General features: G+C 29.3%; 2 protein-coding genes across 24 annotated transcripts in view; both read left to right on the plus strand.

Moving 5' to 3' along the window:
- Positions 1-5698, plus strand: part of ClC-a (chloride channel protein 2) — a 107396-nt gene extending 101698 nt beyond the window's left edge. For 10 of the 15 annotated variants that reach the window (XM_076398404.1, XM_076398401.1, XM_076398402.1 and 7 more), the window contains 8 exons: positions 646-775; positions 2358-2627; positions 2686-2870; positions 4155-4352; positions 4412-4587; positions 4644-4761; positions 4817-5012; positions 5065-5698. In XM_076398404.1, coding sequence (XP_076254519.1) covers positions 646-775; positions 2358-2627; positions 2686-2870; positions 4155-4352; positions 4412-4587; positions 4644-4761; positions 4817-5012; positions 5065-5246 — 1455 coding nt within the window. In that variant the 3' untranslated portion in view covers positions 5247-5698. The remainder of the gene's footprint in view (positions 1-645; positions 776-2357; positions 2628-2685; positions 2871-4154; positions 4353-4411; positions 4588-4643; positions 4762-4816; positions 5013-5064) is intronic. The other 5 variants (XM_076398409.1, XM_076398407.1, XM_076398406.1 and 2 more) reach the window with 1 other exon arrangement.
- A 5240-nt stretch (positions 5699-10938) lies between these two features.
- Positions 10939-20435, plus strand: part of Wdr62 (WD repeat domain 62) — a 168543-nt gene continuing 159046 nt past the window's right edge. For all 9 annotated transcript variants that reach the window (XM_076398372.1, XM_076398369.1, XM_076398374.1 and 6 more), the window contains exon 1: positions 10939-11072. The gene's annotated coding sequence lies outside the window, so the exon portion shown is untranslated. The remainder of the gene's footprint in view (positions 11073-20435) is intronic.

Consider the following 20435-nt stretch of genomic DNA (forward strand, 5'->3'; position numbering starts at 1 on the left):
TCTGCTATTTCATTCATTTACAATTTACGGTTATTCAAAATCATTTTGTGGATTTTTTAAATGTTTTTGTCGGTAACAACCTCCTTTGAGTGTCCACTGCGTTCACCGTATTCGGTGCTCATTTCACCACGTCTAAACTTAGTAGACCAATCTTTGATGGTTGATTTTCCTGGGGAAATGTCCGAAAACTCGGCATCAAGCCAAGTTTTTGCTTCAACTGTATTTTTTCCGTTCAAAAAGCAATATCTTATCAACACGCGAAATTCCTTTTTATCAATTTTTTTAGCAATAACAAAAGTTTCTTCACTCAAAATTCTATAATTCATAAACTAATGATCCGTCAGCTCTCAAATTTATACACGAACCTAACTAACTAACCAGGGCTAACTAAAAAACATATGGATTTAATTCTAGTAGCGCCATCTATGTGTCAGGCCGAGGACTTTCCAACTGACCTGTTAGAACAAGCAATAAATAAGAAAATCAAATCTAAATATTAAATAGTTCTACGTCATTAATAATTAATTAATGGAGTATAATATATAATACTTTTAAATGATAAAATAATTGCATATCATAATTAAAGAAAATTATTTTTTTATTTAATCTAAATGAATTGAATAAAAATTTTTGTATTCATTCCAGTTCTTGGCGTCTATAATATGTTCAACAATTCCAGTGCCAAGCGGTATTTTCATTCCGGTCTTCAAAATAGGTGCTGGTTTTGGTCGAATTGTGGGAGAGTTGATGCACATATGGTTCCCACAGGGTAAGGGTTAGTAATCATTTTCATTTCATTTAATACATTACAATTCCGTACTAATTACTACTTTTTGGTTGGCATGTCCGTATAGAAAATTTACTTGTTACCCTGAAGTCAATTCTTAAGTACATTAATTGAGTTGATAAAATCATGAAATTACATTCATGCCAATCTTCTATTTAGCATTTTGCACACAACAAATGATATTGCTACGTTGTTTCGGCAGTCTTAATGCTTAATCTAATAAAGTTATTAACAGTTTCCTTTAATGAAAAATACTTAATGTCTAATAAATATATTATAACACAAAAATTATTTTCTACAAATGTTTCCTTGTTAATAGAACGACAGGGTCGTGTCAGGCCATGCATAAAATAAGGTTATGTATTGTTATACAATCCTATGTTAATATGTTATATGTTAATGCTACTTTTTAACGCCTGGATCATTTTTGACCATTGATATTAGAACGACCCTTCTTAAAACTCTGAAATCACAATCGTTTACTAAAATATGGTGAATATAAATATGATAAAATATGACAGCATATATCAACGTCACAGGGATAATAGAGATTTAACTTTATATGCACTTTTGGGGAAATGTTTCGCGACGTCCAATATCTATATGTCACTACTTTGAACGTATTATTTACTCATATTTAAACAATATGTCAAAAATATGTCATGTAAAGAATTCGTAATAATGTAGATTAAACCTGTGTTTGCATACAATTATATACGTAGGGCATTTGTATATATATATATATATATATATATATATATATATATATATATATATATATATATATAAACATATACAGTTTTTTTAGAAATTTAATCTATTTTTCACTATCTTGTTACTAACAAATGGGCAATAGTTGTAAAAATCTTGGACAGAGATAATAAATCCAAAAAATGCTCAAATGGATCAATGTCGAAAATATGAATGTAAATAATAACCTTTTTGTCTTATGATACGTAATAGTTTTCAGGAAAAAATGTTACAATTATTATGTATAACAGTAAAGAATGAGGAATTTGTTTTCAATAACTAATAAACTGTAATACGTCCTGTTAAATTAAAGGCACTAATGAAATATGAAATGCACTACGATAATTTATTGAATTTTAATTAATACATTCTTTTCAGATATTAAATTGTTTTTATTTCAATTTCATTGCTCAATGAAATGTGACGTCGAGGGTGTCACGTGCCGCACCTGCATCGCAAATTTTATTAAAAAATCAAGTCTTCACTTCAATGTTATTTACAGGTGCCAATAATAGAGATTTAAATTGATCAATCAAATTACCTGAATAGGGGATTGTCACCCCATCGAGATATAGGACGTAACGAAACTTTTTTCCAGAAACCCCTAATGTTTAGTCCTTTTAATAACAGCAGCTTTACCTCTCTAAATAAAATTCATTCATTACATAACCTGCTCGATCTAGATAATTAATCATATACTAAAATAATTAGTAGCTTATTTGTTATAATGTTGTGTTCGAAAAGTAAATAATTGTACAATGTATTGATACTGAACCAAACGAATAATACATAACTATGATTGTGTTAAAATTGCTTTTAGGGATGAGATACGGTGGTAACATATCTCAGATAATTCCTGGTGGTTATGCGACCGTGGGAGCTGCGGCATTTTCTGGTGCTGTTACTCATACCATTTCTGTTGCTGTGATAGTTTTCGAAATGACTGGACAAATAACACACATCGTTCCTATAATGATTTCGGTGTTGACATCGAATGCTATAGCTAGTTTACTAGCACCCAGTATATACGATAGTATAATTTTAATAAAAAAACTACCATTCCTGCCAGATCTTTTACCTAGTAGTAGTGGTAAGTATTATTATTAGTGATAATATAGTAAAATGTAATAAAATTTTAAAATTTCAAGGAATATATAATATTTATGTCGAGGACTTTATGGTTCGTGAAGTGAAATATATTTTCAGTGGAATGACATGTGATGATCTAAAACATACTTTAAAAGAGAATAGAAGACTACAAAGTTTTCCTTTAGTGGATAAGCCTGAAAGCATGGTGCTCTTGGGTAGTATACCAAGAATTCAACTCATACAGGTAATTATATATTGTACTCTGTGTTTTCTGGCACTTCTTCTTAATTGAGCTTTTATCATTAAAATCTATAATTAAACAACTCTTTTGAACAGTATTATTTCTATAAAGTCTATCCAAGTAAATTTTGAACATACGTCATCTAAATTTGTGACGCCAAAACGTCGCAATGTTGCCGCATCAACTCTGATTTGTGTTTTAGTTAAGTTTGGCTTTAACATACAATAAAATTCTAATCTAAATTAAATAATTAAACAAAAATACTGTTATCAAATATGTGATTTAATTACAGATTAATTAATTAAGAATTTAACATTATAGTAGAATATCTAATGCACATATTATAGAAAGGCTTAAAACTATAATTAAGTACAAAGTTATAACAGTCTGTAGGTTAGGGCTGTGTTTCATTCTATTTACATTGAACTAATTTCCATACCACCTATGAATTAGTTTCTATAGTTCCACTATTCCACCTATAGTTCTAAGCGCGTTTTTATGTAGTTGTCACCCCTGGAAGCCTAATCAACCTAATTAACAATTGTATATCCAAGTAATATATTTTACCTCATTAAAAAGCACATTTAAAAAATGCTCATGCATATTCTGAACAATTAAACACATATATGTGCACATAAATCTACAATAATATTTCCTACAGTTATCATAACGAATTGTACCGGCAAGAGCAGCCTCCATTATCCCGTTCCTGTTTAAAGTAATCGATTAGAGAAGCAATCTGTTCTGTCTAACTTCGGAATTTTCAATGAGAATCATAATAAGCAGCGACTTGAAATTTATCAAAACAAGCAAAGCATTAAAACAACGTTTGCCGTTTTACAACCTCTTATCACTATTGTTTTGAAGAATTTTACATACGTTTGACAACCGGACGACTTTGGCAGTCTAGTTCGGTTACAAGTTAGAACGTATTATACTGCACTGTGTCTTTTTTAACTAGAATAAAATGAGAAGGAATATATTGTATGTTTCTAAAACGAATTTTCAAATTGCGACAGGCAATACATTAAACATCTTGATGAAATATGTTGCAAAATTTTTTGGATAAACTTTATACTTACAATTAGACTTCATATTTAAACTTAGATTATATTATTTTCTGTGTTACCCATTTGAACGTTTCCAAAACAACTTTGAGAATATTATTTCTTAACTATTAATCTGAACTTAAAGTATAAATGGAGGTATCATAAACAGCAATGTCTGTTTGATATAACTGACTTTTTAGTACATAGAAAGTGCTCTAAAACACTGTTTATGTTACAGTTAATTGAAAAACAAATCGGAAAAGAAAGAAGACTGCAAGTTGCTGCTATAAGACAAAGAGAGGCTGAAGAAAAAGCCCGCGAAGAGGCTAAGAAACAGGCGGAGGAACGTAAGCGCAGGCCGTCTAGGTTCCAAGTGGTTCCAGCTCCAGATATGCTTCAAAAACAACTCTCCGAAAATCATCTTGATCAACATCAGGTAATACCGAATGTAACACACTATTTTACAGAAACACATTCATTTCAATCAATTCGTAGCACACCTACACCCCAGTTTTTGGCACGCAACCCAAGAAATCGATTTTAAAAAAGACAAATTCATTTACTCTGAAAGGATTCTCGCCATTTGTTGGTACCAGTCCCGGTTCTACTCCTTATACCACAGTAACAGGAGCTGAAAGCAGAATTAGATCAGCTTTCGAAGCGATATTCAGGTAGATAACATTTTATTAAGTATCTCTGGTTGCCTATATAACATACATTATTGCAGAAAATCAGCCCAATTACAAGACGTTCAAACCGGAGAAAGTCAACAATTTATCAGTGATAGTGGTGACAAGCCTCATATTATACCAATAAGTCCAACTACCTCTAAGAAAGTTCAATTGGTAATTTTTAGCAACATATAATGTGTGATTAAGCATAAGATTTAATAATTTTTAGCCGAGAGAAAGAGTGTGTGATATGTCACCAGAAGATCAACGAAAATGGGAAGACGAACAAATGCAATTACCTGCAGATTTTTCGTCGTGTCATATCGATCCAGCGCCTTTCCAGCTTGTCGAGAAAACATCACTTTTGAAAGTTCATTCCCTATTCTCTATGGTTGGCGTGAATCATGCCTATGTAACAGCAATTGGTGAGTTTTTCTACAGACTTTCTCTATAGGAGAATCATTTTACGTTTTCTAGGAAAACTTATCGGCGTTGTTGGTCTAAAAGAACTAAGGAAAGCCATTGAAGATGCCAATAGCGGTAATTTGCCGTTACCAGGAACATCAGATACTAACAGTAATGGTACAATTAGTGTTAATGATATAAAAGAACCACTTGATGAAGCAGATGCAAACACTCAATTAGTTTCTAAAGTTTAAAGTAAAACGAAAATAAAATGAGACAAAGACCAGTATATTTGTGTTATAAACTATCAAATATTTTACAATGTGCTGTAATAGCTGGATAAAAAGTTGGATTTGAAAGGATTGTTTAAATGTTTAAATTATTTCATAAAAAAACAGTATGTACCTATAAAAATTTCAAAATTTGATTTTGCAAATTATTCAGCTATTTCTTATATAACTTGATTCCATATCATGTATATAAAATAAGTAATATTTAATGATATTACATTAGTATTAAGTTTTTAATTCAAATAAATTTAAGATTATTGTAAGATAAGAAAAAAAGTGGAAACGTCGAAATTATGTGGTTTAGTGAGATAAACTGAAAAGTGAGATATATTTCCTTATAAATTTTTTTTTATAAGAATGTTAATGTGATATTTATATGTTTTTGTTGTCCAATAAATAAAACATTGTAACTTGTATTTAACTCTTTTTCCTCATATAATCGTCATTATGCGTTTAGTATGTCAAGTCATCGTAAATTTATGGATACTCTGATATGGTAATATATTTTATATTCAGGTAACTCAATATCTGGGTAAAAATCGAAGTTTAAAAAATTGTAAATTTCATTAATCAGATGTCTTAAAATATAAGCTAATAATATTATTTACATTTTAAGGCTTAAAAAATTCATAAAATGCAAAGAATAAATTTATATATTTACAGTAAGTAAAAATATCCATGGCGTATACAATTATTATCTAATATAGGCAACCCAAAATACCGCTATACAGTGAAATTTACTTTTTCGTTACTAAACTGGCTAAAAATGTTATAATAAACTGAGATTCCAATAATATATTCTATTTATTGCAAAGCATGCTAAAATTGAACCAAGTTACTTTAATAAGCCTTTGGAGCCAGCTTTAAAGTTTTCTAAACCTATTGCGATGCAAGGCAACCCTTTTATTTCTAATTAATTCTTTTTTTAACTTCAATTTTAGTTTCAATCGCATTAGTTAAGAGTGGAGCGTCGAATTAATAGTACATCATCGTTCAACATCGAATATTTGATTAACATTAAATGCTTTTTTCTCTTTTTGCTAGTAGAAAAGAAGGACTTGACTGACATCTCCATTTTTAAAGAAAAAAAAATGTTGATTCGTTAAAAAGATAAAGCTATTTTTATATCTAGAATGTTCCTAAGAATTGCCTTTATTGAATAAGTATTACTAGAGATATGTTATATTGAATCAATCTTTAAAGGAAAACTGAAATTTATTCAAACTCATGTTTCATTAACATTTTTTTCGTAAGGGAATCGTCATGTAACATTACAGAAATCAATTTATTAAATAATAAATTTTAAATAACTTAGTTCAGTTAAAAATTGTAATAAAGTTATAAAAGATATGTATAAAATTATTTACTAATAATAATTATAGTCTTACATTTTTTAAAAATTTTAATTAACATATGCTTCTAAAATTTAAGGAAACGTCATAGAAATAAACCGCCTGGAATTAAGTCTGAATCAGATTTGTTCTAAAATTAGTAATTACTTAGGAACAAAACGATGTAACCATAATCTTTCATTTTCTATTTCAATCATTAAGTGGGGTTGCATCTGGTAAATGTTGATGAAGATGTTTTGTGTATAGCTAAGTTATTACTGCATTACAAGTTCTTGTAACAATTATAAAACATTCGCCCGTTGCTGATCTTGAAAATCAATGATTTATTAAAGATTATTCATCGCCACTAATCAGGATAGAATATTAATTAGATAAAATACATTTTGAAAATTATTTAATGTATAATTATTTTAATTAAATTTAATTATTTAATTAAGTTTAGAAAATATTTAAATCACGAAATACCGTTATCATAGCATCAACATTTTTATAAATTTATGACGGAATGTTTGGGACAAGGGACTAATACTTGGCCTTAAAAGTCCCGGGAATAACAAATAAAAATTGCAGTTTTATAAAATTCGCTTTGTTCATCAACGTAATCTCGTAACTTCAATACCACTTTTGTAAAACGATTTAAATTTTGCCTCCAAATAGGCCTATCATCAGCTGCTATATAGTTAGATGACGGTTGCTTTGATTTCGGAGTAATGTGATGGATCCATTTTTCACCCACTGTCATATATAGACGCAAAATCCTGTTTGTTACGTTTAAACATAGCCAAAGCACTGCTAAGAATCATCAACACGTTCTTGTTGTTGGTCAACTGTGACACCCACTTTGAACAGAGCTTTCTCATGTTCAAATGCTCATTTAATATAAAACCAACACGTTTTTTTTTATATTTTTACAATATTAGCTAACTCACGCAACTTCACTTTTCAATTAAAACTTTCATTACTTTCATTCAAAACGATTTTGTGTTTTTTTTATGTTTTCTGATGTTACCTCATTTGGACGCCCACTGCGTTCTGCATCATCGGTGTCTCTACAACTACGTTTGAAGTTAGCAAAAAAACGTTTTATTGTTGTTTCTGATGGAGCGGAGACACCTTTCAAACCATTGCTTCGCTTAAAGTGTATTTTACCCATCAAGAACCAGTGTAAAATTTAAAAAAGAAATTCTTTTTAATCCACTGTTTTGAAAATAACAAAAGTACTGTCACTCTTAGCTCTCGCAAATTTATGAGTGGAATATCATGAAATTTCAACAGCTTTCTGTTGAAGGTTAGTACTAACTGAAAAAGCCTGTATGCAATAAAACTAGCGCCATCTATGTATTATAATTACAAATAATTAACCAGGCATAATTACAAACACAAATGTATGATTTAAATAAATTTTACTCAAGCCAACCTCTTCGACTTTTAAAGGACTGGACCTAAAGCTTTTTTTTTGTTCTGCTCTAAAAACCAGGATTGCGTGACGCCCTCTCATGGAGAGTCGCCTTGGAGTGACAAATCGGACCGAATTATGTGGGACTGTCTCTGAGCTTACCAATACACTAACCGAAACCGCGTCCCAGCTGATCACTACTGGTACATTATTAAGTTTGGAGATATGGTACCCGCCAATCGGGCATCCGTTATCGGGCACGAGGACCCGGTAAAAGAAACAGCTAGTGAAACTAGCTGTTGATTCGCAATCTTGAGTTAACACACGACAGGATTCTGTCGTATGGGAACAAAAGTTATGACTGCAGCGACAGATGAGGTCGTTGCAGTCTGGAAAAAAGAGAGATTAGCGGTGACGCGGTGCTACGCTCCAAGCATGTCGACCAACCTACAGCTTAATGTGTGCTTCGAACTACGGCATTAAATCTACCGACTGGCGAGTGATAAATTTTGGAATATATCCGGACTTACCGGAATTGGAGAATAAGTAGACAGTTAACCAGTTTCTCGGCGTCTTTTAGATTCTAAGTTCACAAGTTACAGAAAATGTTTTCGAATTAACACAATGAACTGTTAAAATCTTACATTACAGCCAGAATGTTTAGAATCAAACAAGAAGTAGCATACTCTATAATAAAAGAAGCTAAAGCAGGTGTAGCACAAGGAATTGTATTGGGGCCAATTATTAACCTACTCTACACAAGTGATATACCACAAATCGAAAATATCACGATGGCTACATTTGTTGATGACACTGCGATTCTTATTGTCGGAGATAATAGCGAAGAAGCCCACGAAAATTACAACAGGCAACTGACAATATAAATAATTGGACTCAAACATGTGCATGTACAGTTCACGTATAATCAGAATGCACAAGCATCAATAACAATAAATAATACTATCATTCTATATAGCAACAAATAGCTTCATATAAAACTTAACTGGAAAGAATTGGAGTTCAAATATAATTTAATGCGGCAACATTGCAACGTGCTTTCGTCATACATTTCGATATTATTGTTTTATTGAATTTATTTAGTAGTTTATTTTGGATTTGATACGTAACAACAACGTAATATAAATATAATAATGAAACAAAATATTGTAAAATATAATTTATTTTAATATTATAGTTCATCTATCTTTATTATTGAAGGAGTTAAACAATTAATTATTTTTACTAAATCTATCTTAAACAATTATTATTATTATATTTACTAATTACAATTAATTATACAGCCACAAATGTTTGTAGGTTAGAGTCAGTTTATTATATTTACATTAAATTATTTTCCAAGCTACGTACGGTATCCCCTGATTAATTTACCTAATTAATAATTGTATATCCAAGTAATGTATTTTACTTTTATTAGAGAGTATATTTACTTTTTATGCTTAGTTCTTGTGTCCTTCGCTGCGGTGTTTCGTTGTCAAGTAATTCTAATATCACAGTATTTCTCCTCCATTACTTCGTTCCTGTTCGAACTTATTGCTTAGAGACGTATTTTTATTTACTGGCTTCAGAATTTTCAATCAAAGTAATCACATATATTAAGCAACGTATTAAAATTAATTGAAACAAGCAAAACCGCTAAAAAAATAATTTACAAATTGCGATAGATAATACGTTCAAAATCTTGATGACGTGAGTTTACTGTTATTTTCAACAAACTATAGTTTTAAGTGGAAATCTATTTGTATTTTACATTCAATTTTAATAACTTAAACTTGCCGATTATCTAAGTATAATAATAAGAGATCCTCACTTATTATTAAAACCTAGTAATTTTTTACTGTTTGAGATTCGATATGGCAATATGAAGATTATAATAAACACTTTTTGTTAATATAATACCATAGAAACAATAGTTAAGTTCATGTTTTAATCTCTACTGCATATGTTTAGAGGTTTTAATTTTTTTTATTTACCACACACTAGCAATCGTATTTTTAGTATAAGTTAGGAACGCTGTAACTGTAAACCTACGCATTAAATGCTACTAACAAACGATGCAGATAAATGTTTAGTAGGATATTTACACGCCTTTTTCGAAACCGTTGACATTAATCATATGACATCTTGTCAGCAGTTGACCTGCTGTTTATCGAATGCAACACAAACTGCCTTCAGAAACGAATAAACAAACCTTTTTTCACCGTTTTATTCCTAAAACTGGACTTTCAAACTCATCCTTTTGAATATAAATATTTGTTTTTACCAAAATTTTCAGTTGAATGGATGTTACCATGTAAACTATTTTAATAAAAAATTTTGGCGATAACAAAATAAGATTTTTTTAAAATTATTAATAATTATACAATTATAATCATGTAATTACACAAATATATATATAATTATACCTCATTTTTTTAGTAAAACATTATTATATGAATATAGAACACAAATTATATAAGTTAATTACTACTAATAAAATTAATAAATTACTTTTAAACTTATTTACAAATATTTCATAGACATAATACATTATTATTACAAAATTGAATTCAATGAAATATTAAAGACGGTTTTTATTTTGAACATCCCTTGTAAAATAGTTCGTTAAATTTGCAATTTTATCTTTATCTGATCTTCTAATATCGCTATAACACTATACTGCTTTATTTAGAAGCCTTATTAAACTCATTCAAGCGTTCTTGACCCTAACCTAAAATTGAATAATTATTTGACAATCTCTACTGTTTATGTATGTAGTAATTAGACTTCTAAAATTACACACACTAAATATTTTATTTCATATATAAATATTATTTTGTATTTTTAACACACCAAAAGGTTGTTTACTGTGCGGCAGTGAGCACGTCAAGAATGTTAGAATGAACACGTCGATTGATAGTCCAATTCAATATGGCGATATCAGTGTGTTGATGTTAGCCGTGAGAGGGTTTTTAAAATTTTCTGTAGTGTTTTTGTTTAGAAATTTAGTGAACAATTGACAGCAAGTGATTCTACGGCTATTTGGTAAGGGCACAGTTAGTTGTAGAGTGTTGTTGTGATAAGTTTTTGTGGTAAATCGTTAAAAACCCGGGGCTTTCAACTAAAATATTGGAAAAATCGATGTCTTGTGAGGTTAGGTAAGATACCTGGGTTTTCAAATCAACTGAAACCCGTTAGATACAGGTTTTTTTTAATATTTCATGTACTATACATTGTTATATAAACTACTTTGTTTAAATAATATTTAGTTATTGTTTGTGATTTCTTTGGGTATTTTTAACCAGATATTTTTGAATTTTAAATGATAAATAATTGATCATAAAATGACATATATTTACGTTATTTATAAAATGTTCTTCATTGCACCATATAACAATTTAATGTTTTGTTAATTAATTATTGTGATTTATGAAGTAAAAATAATATGACAATTAAAACAATTTTCGTTAATTATTATTTCTCCTTTTTTGCATTTATCGCTGTTGCATTTGTTTCTATTTTTCTGCACCAATATTATTACTTTTCGTTTTAGTGTTTGAAATCGTGAAAAACCAATTTATTTTCTTGCCCTACCTTAAAGTTGCATGTTTGAGTTAACCCCTTGTTGTGAATAATAATGGTAACATGTAATAATGTTTTTGTTTATATCCAGAGTAATATTTGAATCATACAGGCTACTTATATATATTAATTTCGAATAATTTCGTTGACGTCAATTTTTTCAAGAGTTTGGTTCTTTTAGATACAATCTTTAATTAAGTAAGATGAATGTAATATAAATTAATTTGCCTTAATTTTAACATTATATTGGATTCATTCAATAGTTATTCATGTTATAATGAAATACTTTAAGCGACTGTATATTTTTATATAATTAAAATACTGCGTGCATATGAAATAAATACATGTAAATTAATAAATTATTTAATGCAAATTATACTTTGTTTACGTCGCTTGGTTTAACTATTTATCTATTTTAATAAATCAATATTTATGGGATATAAATATTATAATTCAATTTTACATTTTTTAAAAGTTTAATAGTGGTGTAATCAAGTAATTGTTGTTAATGACATTGTTGTTTAAATATAATATTTATTTATTCTGGCTAAATATAAATAATAAAATATAATATTGTTTATTAAAACTTATTATTGTTTTTGTTTATGAATTTTTTGTAAAATACACATTGAATGATTGCACTTAAAACACCATTAAAATATTGTAATATCTCAAAGGTGTGACTCACCTGTATCACCCTTATAGAAGTAGGTTCTCTCTTTACCTGCCATACCTTAATATTGCATGAATTTTAAGGGTAGGTTTACCCCTCTATTGAAATAGGGAGGGTGTTTTTAACATTGTGGCATTGATACTATTTTTTCCATTAAATTGTTAATTTTGATATTTCACGAACGTTCATTTTTCAACTCTTCGGTCTGTTTGCAATCAATTTTGATTTTTGTTTACAACAACCCATATATTGCATATATTTTTTCAACTTCTTCAATTTAGAAGCGATTTGTAGAATAGGGTAAAGATCTTCTTTCTTTGTTGTAGTGTTTGTTAGATTGACTGTGGTCGTTATAATACATTCAGAATGTCACTAACTACATTTCAAGGATTATAAGACACTTCGTCGTTTTAAAAATTTGATGGCACACCAAATTTGGAATCAATTTAATTTTTTTTTTCGATGGGTTTTTGATTATTGTATTGAGTTAATTCGATAAAAAAAAGATTTATGATCTTGTTTGATGGATGGAATGGAACTTTTTATTTCGAAAACCAATTCGTGACCTTATTGTTAAATGCTGGGTATGTTATTAATTTTGATATTGCTCTTCGCTAGCTTAGTTTTTTTTACATCATCGTTGAATCTCATGTGAATTCGATGTTTAAAAAAATGACACGTTGTGTGACAAGAATCCATCAATTTTCGAGTATTTTTAAGGAAATACCAGGTGTACCGGAAAGTCATTAAGTCGATTTCTTTAATAGATGTCGCTAGGCTTAAATATGCAATGTTATGATTTGAACACATGTGCCCTTTTATTTTTCTGATATCAGACTTCAAAACTATACATATCTGTATTACATGCATGCAGCCACCGTCTCATAAAGGAAAACCAAAGCGTTGAACGCACTTGGATGGGACATATTATCGCTCCCGTCGCACTCTCCAGATCTTGCTCCGTCTTTTGTTTCAATTCAAACACGAAATGTAGAGCTATAGAAAAATATGCATTTCTCGGTCTTTTATTAGTTCATAATCTTTCGATTTTAGACAATATTACCGGGAAATTCATATCGATACTTTTAAAAACTAAAAGCATTATTGGGCATTAACAACACTGTTATATACATAAAAAAAGAGGGTGACTTAGTCATCCAATTTGAAGGTAGGGCAAGAAAATAAATTAGTTTTACACGATTCTAACCTGCAGGAGTTATCGTTTTATCGAAACATCGATATTCTAGGGGCAAATATATAAGCAGTGCAACAACCTTATTAACTTATAAAGGAAAAAATACACGTAACAATAGAAAATGGTTCATTTTAATTATTGTATTCTGTTTACTACATAAATCACAATAATTATCTCATATTTAGCGTTAATGCTTGGCATAATCAACAAATTTTAATTAACGATGCATGATGAATCATATATTCAAAGATCATGTAAAGTTATCAATATAACAATGTAAAGGTTTATAGATTTTTTTCTTTAGCATTAATTGGATTTTATTGGGATACTGAGTTGATTAAGTAGCGAATTATTTAATCAAAACTCTTAAAATCATTTAATTTACACAGGTTTAATCTACGTCATTGAATCTTGAAACCCTTCCAAGAAAAGCCCACCTGAATTTCTAACATTACTCGAATTCTCTCAGTGGTAAAGTTTGCTCTGTGACTAATCAGTGATTCTGAACTATTCTTTGTTATTTGATAATTGTATGAGTCTATATAATCAGAATCTTGATAATATAAGATGGTCAAGCTACAAACATTAACGATAGAAACATTTAGTTAACAAGGCAAAACGAATGCCTATTCAATAATGCTCTTAATATGTTAGTTTAATTGTGAGATTTGAATGAATATTGTTTGAGCATTAACTCATTGTACTGAAAAATATAATTTTCACGAGACAATTCTCTGACTTCTTTTCTTTGTTTGGTGGTAAGGATAGTTTATTAGTATATGTATATACCTATTTATTAGTACTAGTAATCTTCCAGTAACGCTTGTTAATGTTAACTAATTCAAAGCAAGTGTAGTCACATTATCGAAACGTTTATATTAGCGAACGACATGCGATTTAAATAATAAAAGTTTTATTAAAAGAAGTGATTAATAATTGTACATATATTTATAACTAAAATATTGCAATAGCGATAATTGTTTTTTAGTTAAAAGAAAAATAATGGGTAATTTTGGTCCTCCTTAATTCTTGAATGTATGAATTGTGTGTTTACATTGATTAATGTCGTTATTATTGAGTGTTGTGTGTTTTTAAAAACAATTGGAAAAACAACTAATATCTTTTATTTCTAAATTATATATTATCTGTTGATATTTAATTATTCAAAATATTCTTTAATATTCAATTCAAATACAATCATACTAAAGTCTTCTTGAGTATCACTCGTTTCCTCATCGCCGGTATTTACCTCGGTTTCAACGCTTATTAAGTTACATTTTTTACATTGATGTCATCATGGTATTCTGCTACATCGTCTTTATCGCGTGGAACATCATTGTCCACTTTATTACTACTGTATTCCTCTGTTAAGTCATCAATCTTATCTCTATAACCACCAACTTGTGTTATTCATATTGTGTTATTATTTACATCTTTCATATTGTAGATATGTAATACGTCCTGCTGCCCATCATCTACTATCTTATGCATAAATATTTCTTTTTCTTGTCATATATATTATTTGATCATTTCGCCTTGTTGCATGAAGCTGTAGATATTTAATTACATGAAATCTCAAGGTTAATTCTTCTTTATTAACTTGTAATTGTTCATAAAATATTTTTAACAAAAAATTGAACGGACTTCAAAAAGTAAATAAGGAACTCACTAAAAATTAAAAGATAATCAAACTCAGATCTTTAACACAAAAAAATATTTTAAAACAAAATATGTATATAATAATTGCTGTAACAACAAAATAAAAATAATCAAAAACCTTACTTAACATGTCGACTACACTTATTTTATATTTTAATTTATACATACAATTTAGCTTAATATCTGCCTAAACCGATTTATTTATTTACAATATTATTTTAACTACTGACCAAGTGATCACTTTGAAGTCGGTGCCGAACCCAAACAGTTATATTAATTTGGATTTGTTTTGTTGGTAATTTAATTTTTTGTATATGTCACAAAATTATATTATTATTTTTTGTATTGTTGGTATGTGAAAACATTGTACGTGCCTTTGAAATTTGAGAGTTTTCTTCGATTTCTCCCCCTTCCCTCAACAGATCCTGATTTGGTTCCAATGGGACCACCTCTTTGAATTGTGCACTCTTTCGAATAAAAAAAGAAAATCGGCCCACAATTGATGGAGACATTTGAACATAGAACCTCCTCCTTTTTCGAAGTCGGTTAAAAGAGGATTCCAACAAAATTGATACACGTTTCAAGCCGTACCAACAACATTTACACCGATTACTTTTCAACTAATTCAACATATATAAACATAGTATACTTTTAAAATTGTATGTATTTAGTATTTCCCATTTAATTAAATATGATAACAGATACCTGTAGCGTATCGTTATCTCTAATGCAGATATTTTTAAATCAGTGTTATGTGATAATTTTAATTACGTGTATAAAATAACGAATTACTAACGAATAATTAAGTGCAAAACAAAACAACAGCCTATATTTTTTTCCTTTTGGTTTTTGAGAAATGTATTTTAGAATGTTTTCATCATCACGTTACGTCATCTTTAGAATATCCTACGGATTTAGCACATAGTCTTCTCTGTGCAGACGGTTCAACGCCAACTTAATTAAATCGAAGTCGATATTTTAAAAGGTTTTTTCGGGATCGGTTTATTGTTGATTTCGAAATTGTATTATATTTTTTGTCTAAATTTTTTTATTCTGAAACTTCAGCAGTATAATTTTTTTAAACAAATTGAATGAATTGTTTAGAAAGGTTTAATGAATTGCTAATCAGCGAACGAATGACTCGAATAAAATTTAATAAAACGTTTCTTGTTGTTGATTGATGGACGTTTTTTGGGATGATATAAATTTACTACGATTGTAAATTAATTTTGAAGAATCTTTTTTAGGTTTGCTTTTGTAATCCACATTTTTTTCTCAGCCTTGAAAACCTTATGAGTTAACAAAACACTATTTGCTGTTTTTTAGTGTTTTAGACTAGAAAAAATTTACTGGAAAGTTCTTGGCAACTTATTCTATTGGTTTCGACGTTTTAGAACTGGCGATTTTAGATATAGTTGACAAGAAAGGCCTGTTCAGTAGTAATATATTGTAAATTAAAATCAATTTTCAACTATAATTGAATATACAAGAAAATGATTTTCCTACATTTTGTTACATATTTCAAAATGTGTGATCTACCTAAAAATTCCCGGTAAATTATGGGAAAACCATATATATATCGCTTTTAGTAGATATTTCCGGACTCCGGAAAAGGATTTATTTAGTTAAAGTATCTCATAATCAGATAGTTCTGTTGACAGTTTCGAGGTATGATGGGAAAAAATTAAGATTAAACATTTATACACCATACATGTTCATGTGGTTTGGTTCTTCTGCGTTGGTGTAACTTAATAAGAGCTGGGCAAGGTGCATGCTTTGTCTTAATTGAAGTACAAATTACAAAGTACTATTCTGCATATGAAATATAAATTATGTTTAAGTCGTGTCTTTGAAATATAAAATCCAAAATACGGTATTTTAATTATTTTTATTTAAAATACAAAATAGTCAGTAATAGATTATGAAAATAAAATATAACTAATCCAACCTAGCCTGTTAATCAGTAAAAGAAGAATTTCCTTGCATGAACACTATATTAATTGAACTATCAGGAAAATATCGTCTTGTTGAAGAATGAATAATGATTGTAAGCATTTTGCTTTCATTGTTTAGAAAACTGGTTAACTATAACTACATTTTTGATACCTGGTTGATCACTCTACTTGTTTGCAATATCAATTAAAAAAAACATCTTCTTTACTAATATTCCTGTTACTCCCAGGCGTCATTTTAATTTTTTTTGTAATTTGCCTAGGAGAGATGAATTGCAAGATTTTGAATTCTTTAAGTCTCATCTGTTGTGATGCTTTGAACAGGAGTAGTAACATGATACCAATATACTTCCGTTTATCTCAGATGGCAGTTTAAAAAACTTATCTGCGTGATCTGATCAATATAAAGTAATAACAATTGGTTTCACTACTTCAATGAATTCCTAAAAATATTCCAGCAATTACATATTACATTTTTAATTAGGACTAATACACAATTGTTTACAAATATTTTAGGGTGATGTCTTTGATAACTTGATCCATCGTAAATCCATTTGATTTCAGTGTCATCATGTACTTCTTCGCCAATTAACCAGAGAACTTTATTTTGTAATATTCTGATTAATAGTTGGTTTGATGTTTTAGTAAGGACAGATAATATTTAAAAAATAATTGTGGGTAGCATAATCTAAATATAATTTTTTCTTTTGATTTAAAAAAAAGAGCGTTAAAATTGTGATCTGCTTTTATTAAGCAAGTAACCATAGCTAACTACTGTCTTGTCATGTTTACTCTCTGATCGAGACACGTGATAATTGGACGACGCATGAACTGAAGAATACGGTAGGACTAAATATTTGCGGATTTTAAAATATTTAGTAATGACAATTCGATGCTATAATTCGTTTCATTTTTATTTTTTATGATCTGATATGATGTGCTGGACAAAGTATTCATCGATCAATTCCTATAATTATTCATAACTGACTTTGCTTTACAAATACCAGCTATAGTATAACTGAAATACTAAACCTAGATAAACTGCACTAACACCAAATAATATCAGAAGTAGTATCAGGACGGATAACTTAACACCTTGTGAAGATATTAGTTGTTTATGATTTCACAAATGTTTTTAAATATTACTCTGGCCATTAATTTTAACAATAATCGTTGAAGCAATCCGATTCGGATGTAAAACTGAGTCAAATGGAAAATTTATAGTATTTTTGTGTTTTTCAGTTCTTTAAGGATTTAGTTTAAAATTGTTAAATTACATGAGTGTTAATTTATTCAAGCGTATTATTGCCTACGTCACTAGTTGATGTTAAGTAACAGCATGATGATTTGAACATGACTTGATTCATTCACGACGCTCTGATTGATGAACGTTCGTGTTAAACGCAAAAAAAACTTGTTGAACCATAACTAGTTTCCCAATCGACCATTTCCGGTCGTTTCGATGCATCGGGAAAGATTAACAGTAGAAGGAAATTGGTGAGGTGATGACGCATTTGCATATGCAAAGAAGATAAAAGAGAAAGTATTTCCTATGGAAAATCGTGACAGGCATAAAAAGGCGGTTTTATTAGGATTTGTATTGTTCTGAAATAAGGGGAAAACGTGGGCAGTTAAAAAAAAATTGAGTTAACTTTATTAGTTTGCCAGCGTTGGTTTTGTATTCTTCGTTTGAAATCAAGTATTACTATTTTTTTGTGTAATACCTAATTTGTTTCATATAAATAAGATACCGGTATATTACTGTGATCATCAAATAGTAAGATGTAAAAATGGTGTATGAATTGCTTTCGCTGAGCCTGATATCATTATATATCAGATATGTTATATATCAGGTGTACCGGAAAGTCATGACCGGAACAGATGTCACCTGACTTAAGTATGCCATGTTATGTTTGGACACATATGTCTTTTTATTTAACTGACATCAAGCTTCAAAGCTATACATGTTATATTTTGCAAAAGTAACACCGTTATCGATTTATATCTCTTTAAAAATGTCAAGTTTCGTGTCAGAAAACATACACTTGCAAAGAAAAAATGGCTCTGTGTTTGGTGGGAGCAAAATAGTGTGGTGTTTTATGAACTGTTGAATTCTGGTGAATAGTAATCGCTACCGATAATAAATGATCTATTTGAATCATTCATTGATTCGAAAATATTCAGAATAGGCCTGAAGACATGGCAAAGTGATTTTACAGCACGATGTCAGCTGCGCGTCATCTTATAAAGCAAGATCGGCCGAGGAAGCGTTGAAAGCACTTGGATGGGATATATTATCGCATCCGCCGTACTCTCCAGGCTTTGTCCCGCCCGACTATCACCTTTTCTTATCAATGCGAACAATGATTGACAAGAGTTTGCAGATCAGCGCTTTGCCAATTTCAAACAGTTGTTTTGGGATGGCATCCATAAATTGTCTGAAAAATGACGCCAATACTTTGAATAAATAAGTTTTTCAATTTTCTTGTCTAGTTTTTTTCCGAAAAAAAAAAAAACGGTAATGATTTTCCGGTACATCTGGTATATACCGATATTATTGGCCGATAACTCTTGATTTTTCATTACGATAATGATTCATATTACATAGCATTGGTTCTTCGCAGCTCTTTTTACTCTTTCAAACCGTAGTGAACTTTTAGTATCAATTGTAGAAGTTGAAAAAGTTACAAGAAATTAATTAATTAATAATGAATAGATTATATTTCAGCATCATAAGAAATAAAAAAGCATAATTTATGAATTTGATTAGTTGTTAATTAACAGGAAATCTGAGCTGTGATATTCTATAAAAAACACTAATAAGGTCATTAGTTGATAAAAGATGTGTTCTTGGACATTTTTTATGGTTATGGTATTCATACAACCTGATATAAAAAACAAATGAATTTAAAAATTTGAGTGGGTTAGTTAACGGAACATGCTAATAAAATATATGTATAAAAACACTTGTGATAAACAAAATTGTTTGAAATATGAAATTAATAAAATTAAAATAATATGTAGAAGCTTGTTTTGGACTACTCTTAAATAAATTAGAAAGGGGTCATTAACATAATGTTTCTATATAGTATATTAAGAGGATATGATATATAAAAGATGTGGATCACTATATGCTGTTGCATATGAATAACATGGTTGCACGAATAGGAAATGTATACATTTATAATAATGTTAGGACAATTAAGTGGATATATCAACCTTATAAGATCTAATTTATCATTCTTTAACACTCAATTTAAGAAAAATCAGCTCGGAAGATAATTCAAGAAATACATGATTTAATAAAGTTAGTCTATTCAAAATAACAGTAAACTCGCGTCATCACG

The sequence above is a fragment of the Rhynchophorus ferrugineus genome, unplaced genomic scaffold (assembly GCF_030347505.1).
Source record: "Rhynchophorus ferrugineus isolate W39M unplaced genomic scaffold, kcgeb_rfMv2 rfM3, whole genome shotgun sequence".
NCBI lineage: Eukaryota > Metazoa > Arthropoda > Insecta > Coleoptera > Curculionidae > Rhynchophorus > Rhynchophorus ferrugineus.